The following is a 15,315-nucleotide window of genomic DNA, read 5'->3' as shown; positions in this document are numbered from 1 at the left end:
ATGAAATATCATTAAGATCTGATCACTCCTTCGTAAGTTAAAAATACCTCATTTTTTCCAATTTTTCAGACGTAAGAAAACAAAGAAAGGAAATAATAAATGAAAAGAGAAAAATCAAATAGGTGAAAAACGAGGATTTTATCAGCCAGTAGCAAAATATGAAAAACAAGCAAATATTTCGACATGGACCTCCGCCAAGTCGTCCTCAGTGCTTAAAAAAAAAAAAAAACAAGAGGTAAAAGAAAAAAAGAAACAAAGAAGAAACAACAACAAAATCTAAGCTTTTTAAGTGAATTGTACGAGAGGAAAAAAGACACTGAATCAAACAACAAAACCAACTTGAAAACAATTAAAGAGAAGTTACCAATTAGATTGAATAAGTATCCTTTGCCTTGCAACAGATTTCACTTGTCTACAGTTTCGGTTTTCATTAGATATGCGGAGAGGTTGTCTTAAATTACACTGGGCGAAAATATTCATAGAGTCTTTTAATATTAAATTATTATAAATTGGGCTTAAGGAAATATCTCCCGTGTCTCTATAGGTAAATTTGTATTTATATGTTTTTTTTCTCAATTGCCTCTTTAAAAGATGCCAATGTAAAATTTTCCACATGAACACGGGACTCTGTAGACACCACTCTGTTGAACATTTTTTCAACTCGGGAAAGGATAAAACGTACCCTATTCTAGTTAGTGGTGTCAACAGAGTCCCGTGTTCATGAGGAAAATTTTACATTGGCATCTTTTAAACAGGCAATTGAGACAAAAAAAAAATTAAATAGAAATTTGGCTATAAATAGAGACACGGGAGATATATCCTTAAGCCCAATTTATAATAATTTAATATTAAAAGACTCTATGAATATTATCGCCCAGTCTAATTTAATACAACCTGTCCGCATATCTAATGAAAACCGAAATTGTAGACAGGCGAAATCTGTTGAAAGGCAAAGGATACTTATTCAATCTAATTGGTAACTTCTCTTTCATTGACTTCAAGTTGGTTCTGTTGTTTGATTCAGTGTCTTTTTTCCTCTCGTAGAGTTCACTTAATAAGGTTAGATTTTGTTGTTGTTTCTTCTTTGTTTCTTTTTTTCTTTTTCCTCTTTCTTACTTTTTTCTTTGAGCACTGAGGACGACTTGCCAGAGGTCCTTGTCAAAATATTTGCTTGTTTTTCATATTTTGCTACTGGCTGATAAAATCCTCGTTTTTACCTATTTGATTTTTCTCTTTTCATTTATTATTTCCTTTCTTTGTTTTCATGCGTCATGCATAGCCAGTATGGTCTCAGAACGTATTTAATTTTTCAGAATTAACCCTCCCCCCAACTTCCCCAAATAGAGCGGATCTGTTCCGGTTATGTCAATCACGTATCTAGGACTTGTGCTTCTTTTTCATCCCGATCACTCCACTCTAAGCGTTTTCCAAGATTTTAGGTTTCCCCCTCCAACTCCCCCCAATGTCACCGGATCTGGTCGGAATTTAAACTAAGAGCTCTAAACACGATATCCTTCTAAATATCAAATTTCATTAAGATCTGATCGCCCGTTCGCAAGTTAAAAATACCACATTTTTTCTAATTTTCTGTATCCTTCTAAATATCGAATTTCATCAAGATCCGATCACTCGTTCGTAAGTTAAAAATACCTCATTTTTTCTAATTTTTCCTAGTTAACCATCCCCCCGCTCCCCGCAGAAAGTCAGATCGGGGAAACAACTATTTCCAATTCAATCTTGTCTGGTTCCGTCTGTCAAAGTTCATCGTCCTAGCTTATCTGGAAGTGCCTAAACTAGCAATACCCTGACCGACAGAAAGACCGACAGACCGATAGAATTGGCGATCGCTATATGCCACTTGATAAATAGGCTACCAAGTGCCATAATACATACCAAATGCCATAAAAAAAACAGAATGAGGATGCCAGAAGAACTTAAGAGGCCGCGGTCCCTTCGGATCAGCCCCTGAGGACACAGGCACAAATATATTGTGTTTACCTTTATATAATACTTTCAACTACTGTTCACAACCCATGGTTTAAAACGGCTAAGAAAACTGGTGGTATATCATGCATTTAATGTACATGACAGTTTGATGCATATTACAGAAAGAAAAATTTCCAGAATTGTTTCTGTTAAGCCCAGTCACTATTCTAAAGAAAATAACTAGAATTAGAAAAAATGTACTGCATCCGACAAAAAGAATCTTAAGCTAGTATCTTTGCAATCGGAGTGTGTTTTGAGGGGGAAAGATTTATTATAGAGTAAACGTGTATAATTTTATTAAAGTTTGGTTACATCTGAAACGCAAGGAAAGTTTTTTTCATGTGCATTTTTCAAGGCTTTTATTAAATTCACATCTCTTTTTTTGTTTTTACTAATTTTGCAACCCTATTCTGGACAATTCCCGCCTTCTTTAGGCCGAATCAATCTCCATTTTCAAGGATTCTTCTTTGCATATATTGGGTTCAGAATTTGCTTTTGTAAAATAGAAATAAGAACTGGGAGAACTTCGCTCGGTTCCTGGCAATTGGAACATCGCGAACTTGTAATTATGTAATTCTAACTTTTGTTTGTCTTCCAATTTGTCTATTGGTGTGAACTTCTTTTCCAGGTTTTTCACCACTAATTATTTATGTTTTAAATAGATTTTTACATAATATAGTAACAACCAAGCATATGACATTTTACATACCCTCTAAAACATTTAAATTTCAGATTAGCATAATCATCGTGTTGTTCTTTAGTTTAAAAAAATTAAATAAATAAAAAAACAAGTTTTTTCAACTGAAAGTAAGGAGCGACATTAAAACTTTAAACGAACATAAATTATTCCGTATATGAAAGGGGCTGTCCCCTTCTCAACGCCCCGGTCTTTACGCTAAAGTTTGACTCTCTCACAACTCTACTTTTAAAACAATAAAAAACTTGTTTTTCCTCCATGGAAAGATCCTCACTTGTAGCCCCCTCTCCCTGCCCACCCACAACCCCAATGCGGAAAAGCCCCCTTAAAGGCTTGCGATTCAAAGAGAATATTAGTATAAATCCTACATTGGCAGATAAACAGCCGAGGAATTAAATCGTGCAAGAAATTTTAGTATAAATCCTACAATAGCAAAAGAAACAGCCGAGGAAGTGGCTCAAAGAGATAATGACAAAAGGCTTGCGGCTAAAAGATAAAGTAAGAAAAGAAAGCGTGCCAAGGAATCACAAGAACAACATGAAAACGGGCTTGCGGCTCAAAGAGAAATTACCAAAAAAATCGTACCAAGGAATCACAAGAGCAACGTGAAAACAGGCTTGCGACTCAAAGGAGAATTAACGAAAAAAATCATGCCGAGGAATCACAAGAACAACGTGAAAATAGGCTTGCAGCTCGAAGAGATAATGCCAAAAGAAAGCGTGCTGAGGAATCACAAGAACAACGTGAAAACAGGCTTGAGGCGCAAAGAGATAATGCCAAAAGAAAGCGTGCCTTTCTTTATAAGAAATACTTCATTATAAGATGAAGTTACAGACCGGGACACAAATGACGACCGGGACACCGTGACACAGGGAATATAAATGACGACCGGGACACTCAAAGATAAATTATATATATATATATATATATATATATATATATATATATATATATATATATATATATATATATATATATATATATATATATATATATATATATGTATATATATATATATATATATATATATATATATATATATATATAGGTGGAACACAGGGATACAACTACAATGGCGCGTAACTAATATGGCACGTAACGACTTACGCACGCGGGGGGCTTGGGGGGCGCGAAGTGCCACACCAACAGCTAGTATTTGATATTTATACCTGATTGTTGCCTTTGACTGTAGCATTTAATAGTTTCATTTATTCTAGTTTTTTTTTTCTTTGTAGTTTTAGTTTGTAGACATTTAGCAGTGAAATACATGTAAAGGTTTAATCACTTAATAAAATCATCATGTAAACAATGGTCAAAGTTTGTAACTTGCAGCCCCTCCCCTTGAGATTGTGGGGGATTAAGTTGTCCCCAAAGACATAGTTATCAGGTTTTCCGACTATGCTGAACAAAATGACTATCTCAAAATTTCGATCCGGTGACTTCGAGGAAAGATGAGCGTGGGAGGGGGCCTAGGTGACATCCAATTTTTTGTCACTTAAAAAGGACACTAGAACTTTTAATTTCCCTTTGAATTAGCCCTTTCGCAACATTTTAGGACCGCTGAGACGACACAATCACCCCTGGGAACAAACAAACAAAAAAGCACGCTTCCGTGATGTTTCTTCAATCAAAAGATACAAAATTTCACATTTTCAAACAGTTCGTGGTAACGAACTGTAGTAAGGAGCGACCCGGCTCAATAGTAACCAAAACTCTAAAAAATGGAATTTTGATACCAATACCTACATCAAAAGAATTGCATTTTAATGCTTATTTTAAATATATAAGTTTCATCAAGTTTAGTCTTACCCATCAAAAGTTACGAGCCTGAGAAAATTTGCGTTATTTTAGAAAATAGGGGGAAACGCCCCCTAGAAGTCATAGAATCTTAACGAAAATCACACCATCAGATTCAGCGTATCAGAGAACCCTACTGTAGAAGTTTCCAGCTCCTATCTACAAAAATGTGGAATTTTGTATTTTTTGCCAGAAGGCAGATCACGGATGCGTGTTTATTTGTTTTTTTTTGTTTTTTTTTTTGTTTTTTTCCAGGGGTGATCGTATCGACCCAGTTGTCCTAGAATGTTGCAAGAGGAATCATTCTAACGGAAATGAAAAGTTCTAGTGCCCTTTTTAAGTGACCAAAACAATTGGAGGGCACCTAGGCCCCCTCCCACGCTAATTATTTTACCAAAGTCAACGGATCAAAATTCTGAGATAGCCATTTTATTCAGCGTAGTCGAAAAACCTTATAACCATGTCTTTGGGGACGACTTACTCCCCCACAGTCCCCATGGGAGGGGCAACAAGTTACAAACTTTGACCAATGCTTACATATAGTAATGGTTATTGGGAAGTGTACAGGCGTTTCAGGAGGATTTTTTTGGTTGGGGGAGGGGTGGAGAAGAGGGGGATATGCTTGGGGAACTTTCCATCGATAATTTGTCATGGGGGAAAAAATCTCCATGAAGGGAGCGCAGGATTTACTAGCATTATTTAAAAAAACAATGAAAAAATAAATATGAAAAAGTTCTTTCAGCTGGAAGTAAGGAACAGCATTAAAACTTAAAACAAACAGAAATTATTACCCATTTGAGGGGCTCACCTCCTCCTAATACCTCGCTCTTTCCACTAAAGTATTTTTAGTAATTTCAACTATTTATTCTACGGCTTTTGTGATTCTGGGGTCATTCTTAATGAATTGGGACAAAATTTAAGCTTTAGTATAAAGAGCGAGGATCTGACAAGGGGGAAAACCCCCTCATATATGTAATAAAAATATGAGAATACAAAAGTTCTTTACGTAAGCTAATTTATAAGTTACATAAATCTTTTACTAATAAAAATATTCGTAAAAAATTAAAAGTTCTAGTTGCCTTTTTAATTAACCAAAAAATCGGAGGGCAACTAGGCTTCCTCCCCCGCTCTTTTTTCTCAAAATCATTCGATCAAAATTATGAGAAAGCCATTTAGCCAAAAAAAAAAAAATGCAAATTTCGTTTTAATTATTCCTCTGCGAAGAGCCAAAATCAAAACATGCATTGATTCAAAAACGTTCAGAAATTAAATAAAAAAAACAAATTGTTTTAACTGAAAGTAAGAAGCGACATTAAAACTTAAAACGAACAGAAATTACTTCGTATATCAAAGAGGCTACTTCCTCTTTAACGCCCCGCTCTTTACGCTAAAGTTTTTTACTGTTTTAAAAAGAAGAATTGAGAGACAGAGTCAAACTTTAGCATAAAGAGCGGGGCGTTGATGAGGAAGCAGCCTCTTTCATATACGAAGTAATTTCTGTTCGTTTTAAGTTTTAATGTCGCTCCTTACTTTCAGTTAAAAAAAAACTTGTTTTTTTTATTTAATTGTAGATAGGAGCTTGAAAATTCTACATTAGGGTTCTCTGATACGGTGAATTTGATGGTGTGATTTTCGTTAAAATTCTATGACTTTTAAGGAGTGTTTCCCCCTATTTTCTAAAATTAAACAAATTTTCTCAGGCTTTTAACTTTTGATGGATAAGACTAAACTTGATGAAACTTATATATTTAAAATCAGCCAAAACAATGTAATTCTTTTGATGTAACTATTGGTATCAAAATTCCTTTTTTAGAATTTTGGTTACTGTTGAGCCGGGTCGCTCCTTAATACAGTTCGTTACCACGAACTGTGGTAATGAGTAATCCTCAGAAAGAATCTCCAACAGGGTGGGAACCTGACTGATGTTCCATTATAATAGAAATTTTCCATTATAATGGAAGAGCCCAGCGTGATGAACTTGTTTGAACCTCAACAGCTTGACCCTAGTTCGGCATTGTGGAGTGACATGTATGAGAGGTGTAGCATAAGCGGGAGATGGTAACGAGGGCAATAAAGGGGGGGGGGAATTAATGCCTGGTTTTTCTCCTCAATCAATTGGACTATCTGTCTTGGCTTTGTTTACAATTAGCCATGACTTGATGTCCCACAACTATTCCATTTATATCAAAGCAAGCAAATTCTTGCCTGCATTCCTCCATCCTGTTGATTCTTCACAGAAAAATAGCTTATATAGGCTTTGTATTTTCCTGGGAGGCGATTGACAGTGTCGGCAATAACTTGCCATACTTTCTTTTTTTGAGTGGCTCTAAAATAACACGTTCATTCACTCCATCATAAATTTGATTACATTGCAAATGCTTCCTGTTCGATTGATAATCCTCGTCGTATGTTGTCGTATGTTTTTCATTTGTAATTCGTTGTGATGGCCGTTGTCACATGAATTCTTAGCATTATTTCGTTATGCATTATTTCTTTTGCGATTTGTTGGGATTCTTGCCTGCCTTCTAACCACTGATTTCGTTGTGTATCATAATCTTATATCATTACCTCAGACGTTTATTCAGTACCTTTTGCCTTAGCTGTCCGGATACATTCGTCATCTTGTGTAATTTCCCAAAGAAAATTTTAGTGAATTTTGAAGGAGATATAGAACTAAATTAAATTACTTTTATCTGCATGTAGGTTATGAAAGAGCATTCCCATCGCGTATAAGTAATATTCCCATGCACAATTTTGTGTTAACTAACAAAAAGGCACCAGGCAAGTACTACTACCATTACTACCCCCACTGTTAATACTACTATTCCCAATGCTGATATTACTACTACTGCTAGTAAGACTACTATCATTACTAAGAGTTTATTCATTCAATTGTAATTCTGATCCGTCTTCTAACAAAACATTTTGTTGTGCACCATTTTTTTTGCCATTCGATGTGATACTATCTGTCGCCAGACTTCTAACCATCGATTTCGTTGACAAATATTCTCGTTCGCCATTTCATTTGTGATTTGTTGTGATACTCGTCATTGCATATCTTTTATCCGCAGATTTGATTGTGCTTCATGTTCCTCCATCATTACATCAGTCATTTTTTCATGCCTTTTACTTTACATGTTCCTTGTATAATTTGAATGCCTCATAGATACCAAAATGATATGATCCCTCCTAAGAAGACGTCATTTATTCACAAGACTTTTTGTCTAATTAAAGGGTATAAACGAATTTTTCCAAACCCTTGACCTGTCTAAACCTTTTTTTAAGGCTAGAACACATCTCAGTGTGTCAATGTAAAAAAAAAAAAAAAAAAAAAAAAAAAAAAAAAAAAAAAAAAAGTAGAGCCGTTCTCGAGAAAAAAAAGACAAATATATTCATACACAATTACAGCTTGTTTAAAGAGATTAGATAAAATGAAGATGGAAAACAAAACTAAGATAACTTAGAATTAGAGATATACCTAGCTGATCCATTTTTTCCAGAAGTTCTGCGGAATGAAAGCTATACTTTGCTTCATTATTTTTTTCGATTTCTGGTCTCCATTCATCATTTTCTTCGTTGCTATTTTTCCAATCATAGTATGCAATCTTTCCTTTATTTATTTCTTCTTTTTCCATATTCTTGAATTATCAAGTTTTGTATTTTCACATCTTTTGAAGTCTAAATATGGAAATAGAAAAAAAAATGGTTATCATACTTTAGTTATTCAAAATACCGTTGATAAATAAAAAAATCCCTAGAATAATCAAGATGGCTGGAAAGAACTAACGAAAGAAAAATTATATGTTCAATATATATTGATTCTGGAAATCTTAACACTTTAAGATCCAACCTTCAAGATACAATACTGTTCATTGTATTCCAGATACAATATAGTATATTTCTTTTTTCAATGTTAGTAACATAAAAATTTCTTATTAACATTCAAAATTTCATATTTTCAAAAATTCTTATAAAAATTTCAAAATATCTTATGTATTTTGTTTTCAATAAAGTACAAATTACGCTATGGGCTTTAGAACTTTCAGGTTAGGGGATGGAGAAGGGGGCAGTAGCCGAATTTCCGCTTTTATTAATTTCTGTTCGTTTTAAGTGGACTTTAATATTCAGTTTAATTTCTAATCATTTTAAGATGTGTTTATTCATCTATATCTTTATCTTTTGTTGCTTATGTTCGACATAATCATTTATTTTAATTTGTATTTATCTTGTGTTTCATTTATTCTTTAATTTACGACTTTATTTCTGCTAGTCTTAAGTTTAATATGGCTGTACTTTTCTTTAAAAACTTATTTTTCGGAAAGTTTTTTTTTTAATTAATTTCTGTTTCTTTTTATGCCCAAAGTTGTATTATTATTTAGCATATCGAAACACCTCCAGTTTATCAAATCTAGGGCTTCAAATTCTATTTTTATTTTTTTTTTTAGTTCTATTTATTTTCATAAAATAACAATAACAAAAACAATATCCCAAAGGGCTCAATGGCCCGTTATTTGGGAAACGGCATACAATAAACAAAGAGTCATAAAACTTGTCATAAACATACTAACCGACATCTAAATATAAATATGCAAGGAAAAGAAATCAACTCACCGGCAGTCCCCACGAAACAGCGACCCTCACATCACCCGATAATAAAATACAAATTAAAATTCTCGCGTCATCGAGGATACAACACCAATAAAACAACAACCCAAAAAAGAAAAAAAAAATAATAAATAAACCATAAGAAACATTTAATAAGAAGCCTTTAATAAGAAACTTTTCATCTGTCTCTTAAAGGAGGCAAGTGTTCGTGACTGCCGGATCTCAGCGGGAACGAAGTTCCAAGCACGCGCCATAGTCACAGCCAGGCCGAAGTCTGAACGAACAGAGGGACTAGCTGGAATCGTCACATCCTTCCGGTTACGAACCATATACAAATTTTCTTCCCCTACTAGTTTAAGCAGTCCCGAAAAACAACATGGGAGATCACCCTGGAAGTATTGATATGCCAACGAAGATAAAGATAAAACATAAATGTCTTTAATTTTGAGGAGGTCAAGAGGAGTGTGTGTAGCCGACTGGAGAATTCTTGCTGCTTTCTCATAAAGATTGTAAATAGGAGCAAGTACCGAGGGAAATGTGGACATTGACACAGACGAACAGTAACATATATAAGGGTAAATCAGAGAAAAGTACAAAAGACGGAGGATAGGGAAAGGAAATAAACGCTTTAATTTTCGGATGTCCACGGGAAATTTTCACTCTTATTATTTGAACATGCCACTTAAATGATAAATTTTCATCCAAAAGAACTCCCAGGAATCGCACATATCCATCCGGGGGACGACTTATGGAGCCTCTTGGTGTATGAAGCTCAGTAATTGTGGGGCAGCTCATACCTTTACGAGAAAAAATAAGAAGGTAGGACTTTTTTACAGTTAAAGTTAGTTGATTTATGTCAAACCAAAAGAGTATTTTCTCAGTCATTGCTTGAAGCTTTAGAATAAGGGATGATTCATCCGGAGCTGCAGCACCTAAAGTTGTGTCATCTGCAAATGCTATTAATTCTTCTTGACTATCAGGTGTGAACACCAACGTACTCTGAGAGTAGGATTTGTGACACAATCCACAGCAAACATTGTTAATTGGGGTGTTAAAAAGTCGGTAGAGATCGTTCATATATATGAGGAAGAGGGTTGGCCCAAGAATAGAACCTTGGGGTACTCCGTATTCAATTGGAACTTTTTCGTCTGTAACTTCTGTGGCGATAGATCTGTCAGTTAGGTATGACGAGAAACAAGACAATGCTTCCCCACGGACACCAAAACGACAAAGTTTACCAATGAGAATCTTATGTATTAGGCTGTCAAAAGCTTTTCTTACATCAAGAAAAATGGCTGCAGGAATAAGATTAGAATCTAAAGATCGTCGTATAAACTAAAGAAGTCTATTACAAGCATGTTCTGTCGAATACTTTGCGCGAAACCCAAACTGATGCTGATGGAAAAAAAAATTAGCTTCAAGAAATCTCACCAGACGTTTGAGCGTTGCTCTTTCAAATATCTTAGAGAACACTGACAGAAGAGAGATCGGCCTGTAGTTCCCAGGATCCTTTCGGTCACCTCCTTTAAAGAGAGCTATAACACGTGCAAGTTTAAGACGTTGGGGAAATACTCCTAGTTCAAATGACCTATTAATCAAATGGTAAATTGGGGTGATAATCGATGGAAGAATATGTTTAATTACTTTAGCAGAAATTTGGTCGAAACCTGCTGAAGAATTCTTTAAAGACAGAACAATATTTCTAATTTCCTGCACCGTAACCTCCCCAAGAACCATTGATTTCAAGCACGAGGGACCTAAGAGCTGCTTCCAAGACTGTAACACAGAGGAATAAGAAACGCTATTAGCAGTTTTTTTCGAGCAGAATTAGCAGAAGAATTTTTTCATATGAAGTCGAATTTGGCCTTTTTCTGTTACAAGTTGATCGTCTACAATGAGAGACTTAGGGAGACCTTCTGGCTTCATGGACGGCCGACTAACTTCCTTAATCACGTCCCACGTCTTTTTTATATTTTTACCGCAATCACCAAATCTTTTTGTAAAATATACTGTTTTAGCTCTGCGAATAATTGATTTCAGAAAATTACGGTACAACTTAAATGCTTCTAACTTGGCCTTATTTGGTCTTTTTTTGTACTCCTTCCAAAGGTTCTGCTTCCTTTTTATTGATTTTAGGACTCCATATGTTAACCAGGGAGCTACAGGTGTTGGTCTTTTTGATCGAGGATTTTTTAAAGGAGCTTTTAGACAATAAGACGTGAATTTTTCCTTAACAGTGTCATAAAACCGGCCAAATATGTCATTATAATTGCCTAAACTAATATTTTCTGGTAAAGAAAAGGCCCATTTATATGTACCAAGATCTTCTTTCAATCTATCCAGCTCCACTGGTGAGCAACAAAATCTCGGTTTATCCTGGGGGACTAATCTTTGTGGATTTTGGAGGACTTGAAACAGGGCTGAAACTGGCAAATGGTCGGAAATGTCAGAAAGCAGTACTTCATTTCTAATGGAGTGTAGCGATGAAAAAATATTGTCAATTAATGTTGCTGACTGGTTTGAAATCCTTGTCGGTATAAAATGGCTTAAGAATTAAGATATCTGATTCTAATTTATTAGTTATAATTAGTGTCCTTTGATTTATTTTAACAATCCGTTCTTTATTTCTTGAAATTTTTAACTAAAAGCCATTGGCCGTTCCTGGGAAATAGCAGATATGCTCTTTTAATAACCGGGATACACCAGTTGTATTTTGAATAAGTTCAACATTCCTTTCAACATTATCTAAAAGTTTCATCCTAATCACCCTTAAATATTACTGATACATTGCAGACATACCATTTTGACAAACGGAATATATACCGTGTCTTTTGATTCAGTTTAATGTCACTATCGATATTTCCTGAAAGTTTCAAATTGATAATCTTAGTTATCTTGATAATCTTGATAATCTTTTTCTCTGTGCCCTTTTGACAGCATGGATGCACCTAGAGTCCTTTGATTAAATGCAACATCCCCCTCAATATTCCTTGAAATTTTCAACTTAATAGCCTTAGCTAGTCGTGACATATTGCAGAACAGCCCTTTTGACAACTTGGGTGCACTATCCTATTTTGGGCTCCAAAATGCAGTTATACCTCTGATTTAGTTAAACAGTTTTAGTTGTAGTGTAAAAGTTCCAGTAGTATTTGCAGTCACTGTTGCAATCATTGTTGTAGTAGTAGAACTGATTGCAGTAATCACAGTTGCAAGTAGTAGCAGTTGCAGACAAGAGCTGTCGCCTTCATAATCACAGGTGGTCGTAATCATAGTCGCAAGGAGTCGCAATCACAATTCCAAGTAGTCATAGGTACAAGTAGCTGCAGGACCATTTGAGCTGCATTCGTATTTACAGTCGCAGTTCATTGCAGTCGCAAGTACTCATAGTAAAGTACTAACGATGTCAAAAAGTCATAGTCGCACTCGCAACTATCCTTAATTGCAGTCACAGTCACTAGAAGTCACAGTACCTGGCATTCGCAGTCAATAGTACTTATAGACGCAAATAGCCAAAGTTGCAAGTAGTCGCAGTAGTAGATACAAGTAGTCACAGTTGCAAGTAGTCGAATCCGGGAAACGACTATTTCCAATTCAATCTGGTCTGGTCCCTGATACGCCTGCCACGTTTCATCGTCCTAGCTTATCTGAAAGCTGTGGTTGCTTCTGATGTAGTTTTATAGCTTTACAGAGCTTGTAGCTAAATGACAAAAACTATTATCAAGTCAATTTGTGCAGATCCCTGACACGCCTACCAATTTTCATCCTCCTAGCATGTCCAGAAGCACCGAACTCACCAAAGCAAGGGAAATCCCCCTCCCCAATCCCCAAAAGAGAGTAGATCCGTTGCAATTATGTCAATCCCATATCTAAAACTTTTGCTTATTCTTCCCATCAAGTTTCATCCCAATCTTTCCACTCTAAGGGTTTTCCAAGATTTCCGGTCTCCAAGATATCTGTTTCCCTCCTCCAGCCCCCTAATTCCCCGGATCCGATTCGAATTGAAAATGGAGCATCTGAGACATACAATCTTTCTATATGTCAAGTTTCATTAAGATCATATTACCCATCCGTAAGATAAAGATACCTCAATTTTTGCTTCTTCCAAGATTTCCGGTTTCCCCCTTCAAATCACCAGATCTGGTTGGGATCTAAAATAAGAGCTATGAAGAACAAGATCCTTCTAAATGTCAAATTTTATTAAGATCTGATCACTCGCTCGCAAGTTACAAATACTTCATTTTTTCCAATTTTCCCAAATTACACCCCCTCCCCCCTCCAACTCAACCAAAGAGAGTGGATCTAGTCCGATTATGTCAGTCATGTATCTTGGACTTGTGCTTATTCTTTCCACCAATTTTCCTCCTGATCTCTCCAATTTAAGCGTTTTCCAAGATTTCCTGTCCCTCCTCCAACTCGCCCTAATGACTCTGGATCCGGTCGGGATTTAAAATGACAAATCTGAGTCACTAGGTCCTTCTAAATATGAAATTTTATTAAGATCCGATCACTCCTTCGTAAGTTAAAATTGCCTCATCTTTTCTATTTTTCAGAATTAACCCTCCCCCCAACTCCCCTAAAGAGGGTGGATACGGTCTAATTATGTCAACTACGTATGTAGGACTTGTGCTTATTTTTTTCCACCAAGTTTCATCCCGATCCCTCCACTCTAAGCGTTTTCCAAGATTTTAGGTTTTCCCCTCCAACTCCCCCCAATGTCACTGGATCCGGTCAGGATTTAAAATAAGAGCTTTGTGACAAGATATCCTTCTAAATATCAAATTTCACACCCACCACAGTTATGCAATTTGCTCATTATGCTTAAAACTAAATTTTGCTTTAAAATTAAGTCAAAACGCTCTGTGTTTATGATGGTTGCCAATAAGACATCTCAGCAATATCCGAAGAACAACTGGGGGCATATGTTACCATCAAAAGCCACGAGCCTCTTATTTGCCTTATTGTAAAAAGAGGGGGGATTTTCCTCTAGATGAAAACTATAATATATCCAAAATCTATTGTGCGACAGGGGGCAGTGAAATCTGCATTTAGCCCCCCCCCCAAGAAAAACTACATTGGAAATACCTATAGTCGATGCAATAGGTTCCTGATTTTGGTGATAGGCTGAGCCTGTGATTCCCAAGTGGGGCACTTGTGTGTTTGCCATTTTGTGATTCCCAAAATGGCAATATTTTGGTGTGTAATGGACACGTCGTGCATACTTTAGAGTCTTAATTTTGAAATAAAAATATTTTTCACTCAAATGACGTCACATTCAAACGTATTTAATGAAAAAAAAAACATACATCATAGTATTGCAATTACGTTACAAGCTGTATGAAAGGTGTCGTATCCATAGAATATATTTCATTGGTATAAAAAATGCAAAGAGGACGACCCAAAAAAAGACATCAAGTTAATGACCTATTAAGCTTCCTTCAGGTATAGCCTACACGTAAAATTTTGAATAACAAAATTTAAATATCACAAGGGGGCATCGGGATTTTAGAAATGCGTAGGCTGGGCCTGGGCCAAAATCAGTTGGGAGCCACTGGGCTAAGCTTTCAAAACGGCTTAATCTGACATTACAAACCAATTGTTGAATATAAAAGAGTCCGTAATGTAACGGAATCCCACAAAATCAGCCAGCTCTTTTATATAGCTCAGGACTAGGCCTGACCAACCCCTTTAGGGAGGGCTGGGACTCAATTTTGAGGGCAGTGATTTTTATAATAGGAAATGGTAATGGCTGGAATACCAAATTCTGAGTTTTCCTGTCTGAATTTTAGGGTAAAGCAGAAATTATTTAAATTTTGAGTTTCGGTTTCCTTATCCCCACTTTCAAAAATAGCATCCCCAATATACATGTTAGCAAGAAGTCAGAAGCAAATTCAAAATCTTTACCTTGTAGTATTTAATCCTTTTCCCTTACTTATAGAAATTAACCATCTTCAATTGCAAAGCAAAAATTAAGGATTGGTTTTTAAAGCGGACTGTCTACTTTCGGGTATGCAAGAATTTTAACTTGGTATTTGTCGCCATCGGGAACACATTAATTATGACGCATCAAAGGTTGTTGAATCCAGAGAAACAATGAATTGGGTTTACTATATAATATTAGCAATGATGATGAAGACGATATCGATTATCGTCAGTTGTGTAAAAAGACGCGGCATAGGTTAGCCGTTGGTGGCGCAGTCAGAAGGGGGGTGAGGGTGCTCCTGAAAAGCAAG

The 15,315-nt window shown here is 35.8% G+C and overlaps 1 protein-coding gene across 1 annotated transcript in view; it reads right to left on the bottom strand.

The window, feature by feature from the left end:
- LOC136031039 (uncharacterized) overlaps window positions 1-15,097 on the bottom strand; it is an 84,537-nt gene extending 69,440 nt beyond the window's left edge. Inside the window, exons 1-2 of the mRNA XM_065710233.1 lie at window positions 14,987-15,097; window positions 7,959-8,158 (exon numbers count right to left, since the gene is read on the bottom strand). Of these exons, the coding sequence (XP_065566305.1) occupies window positions 7,959-8,115 (157 nt within the window). The 5' untranslated portion in view covers window positions 8,116-8,158; window positions 14,987-15,097. The remainder of the gene's footprint in view (window positions 1-7,958; window positions 8,159-14,986) is intronic.
- Window positions 15,098-15,315: the final 218 nt, after the last annotated feature.

This window comes from Artemia franciscana, chromosome 9 (genome assembly GCF_032884065.1).
Source record: "Artemia franciscana chromosome 9, ASM3288406v1, whole genome shotgun sequence".
In the NCBI taxonomy this organism is placed as follows: domain Eukaryota; kingdom Metazoa; phylum Arthropoda; class Branchiopoda; order Anostraca; family Artemiidae; genus Artemia; species Artemia franciscana.
This window is presented reverse-complemented; position numbering and strand designations above follow the sequence as displayed.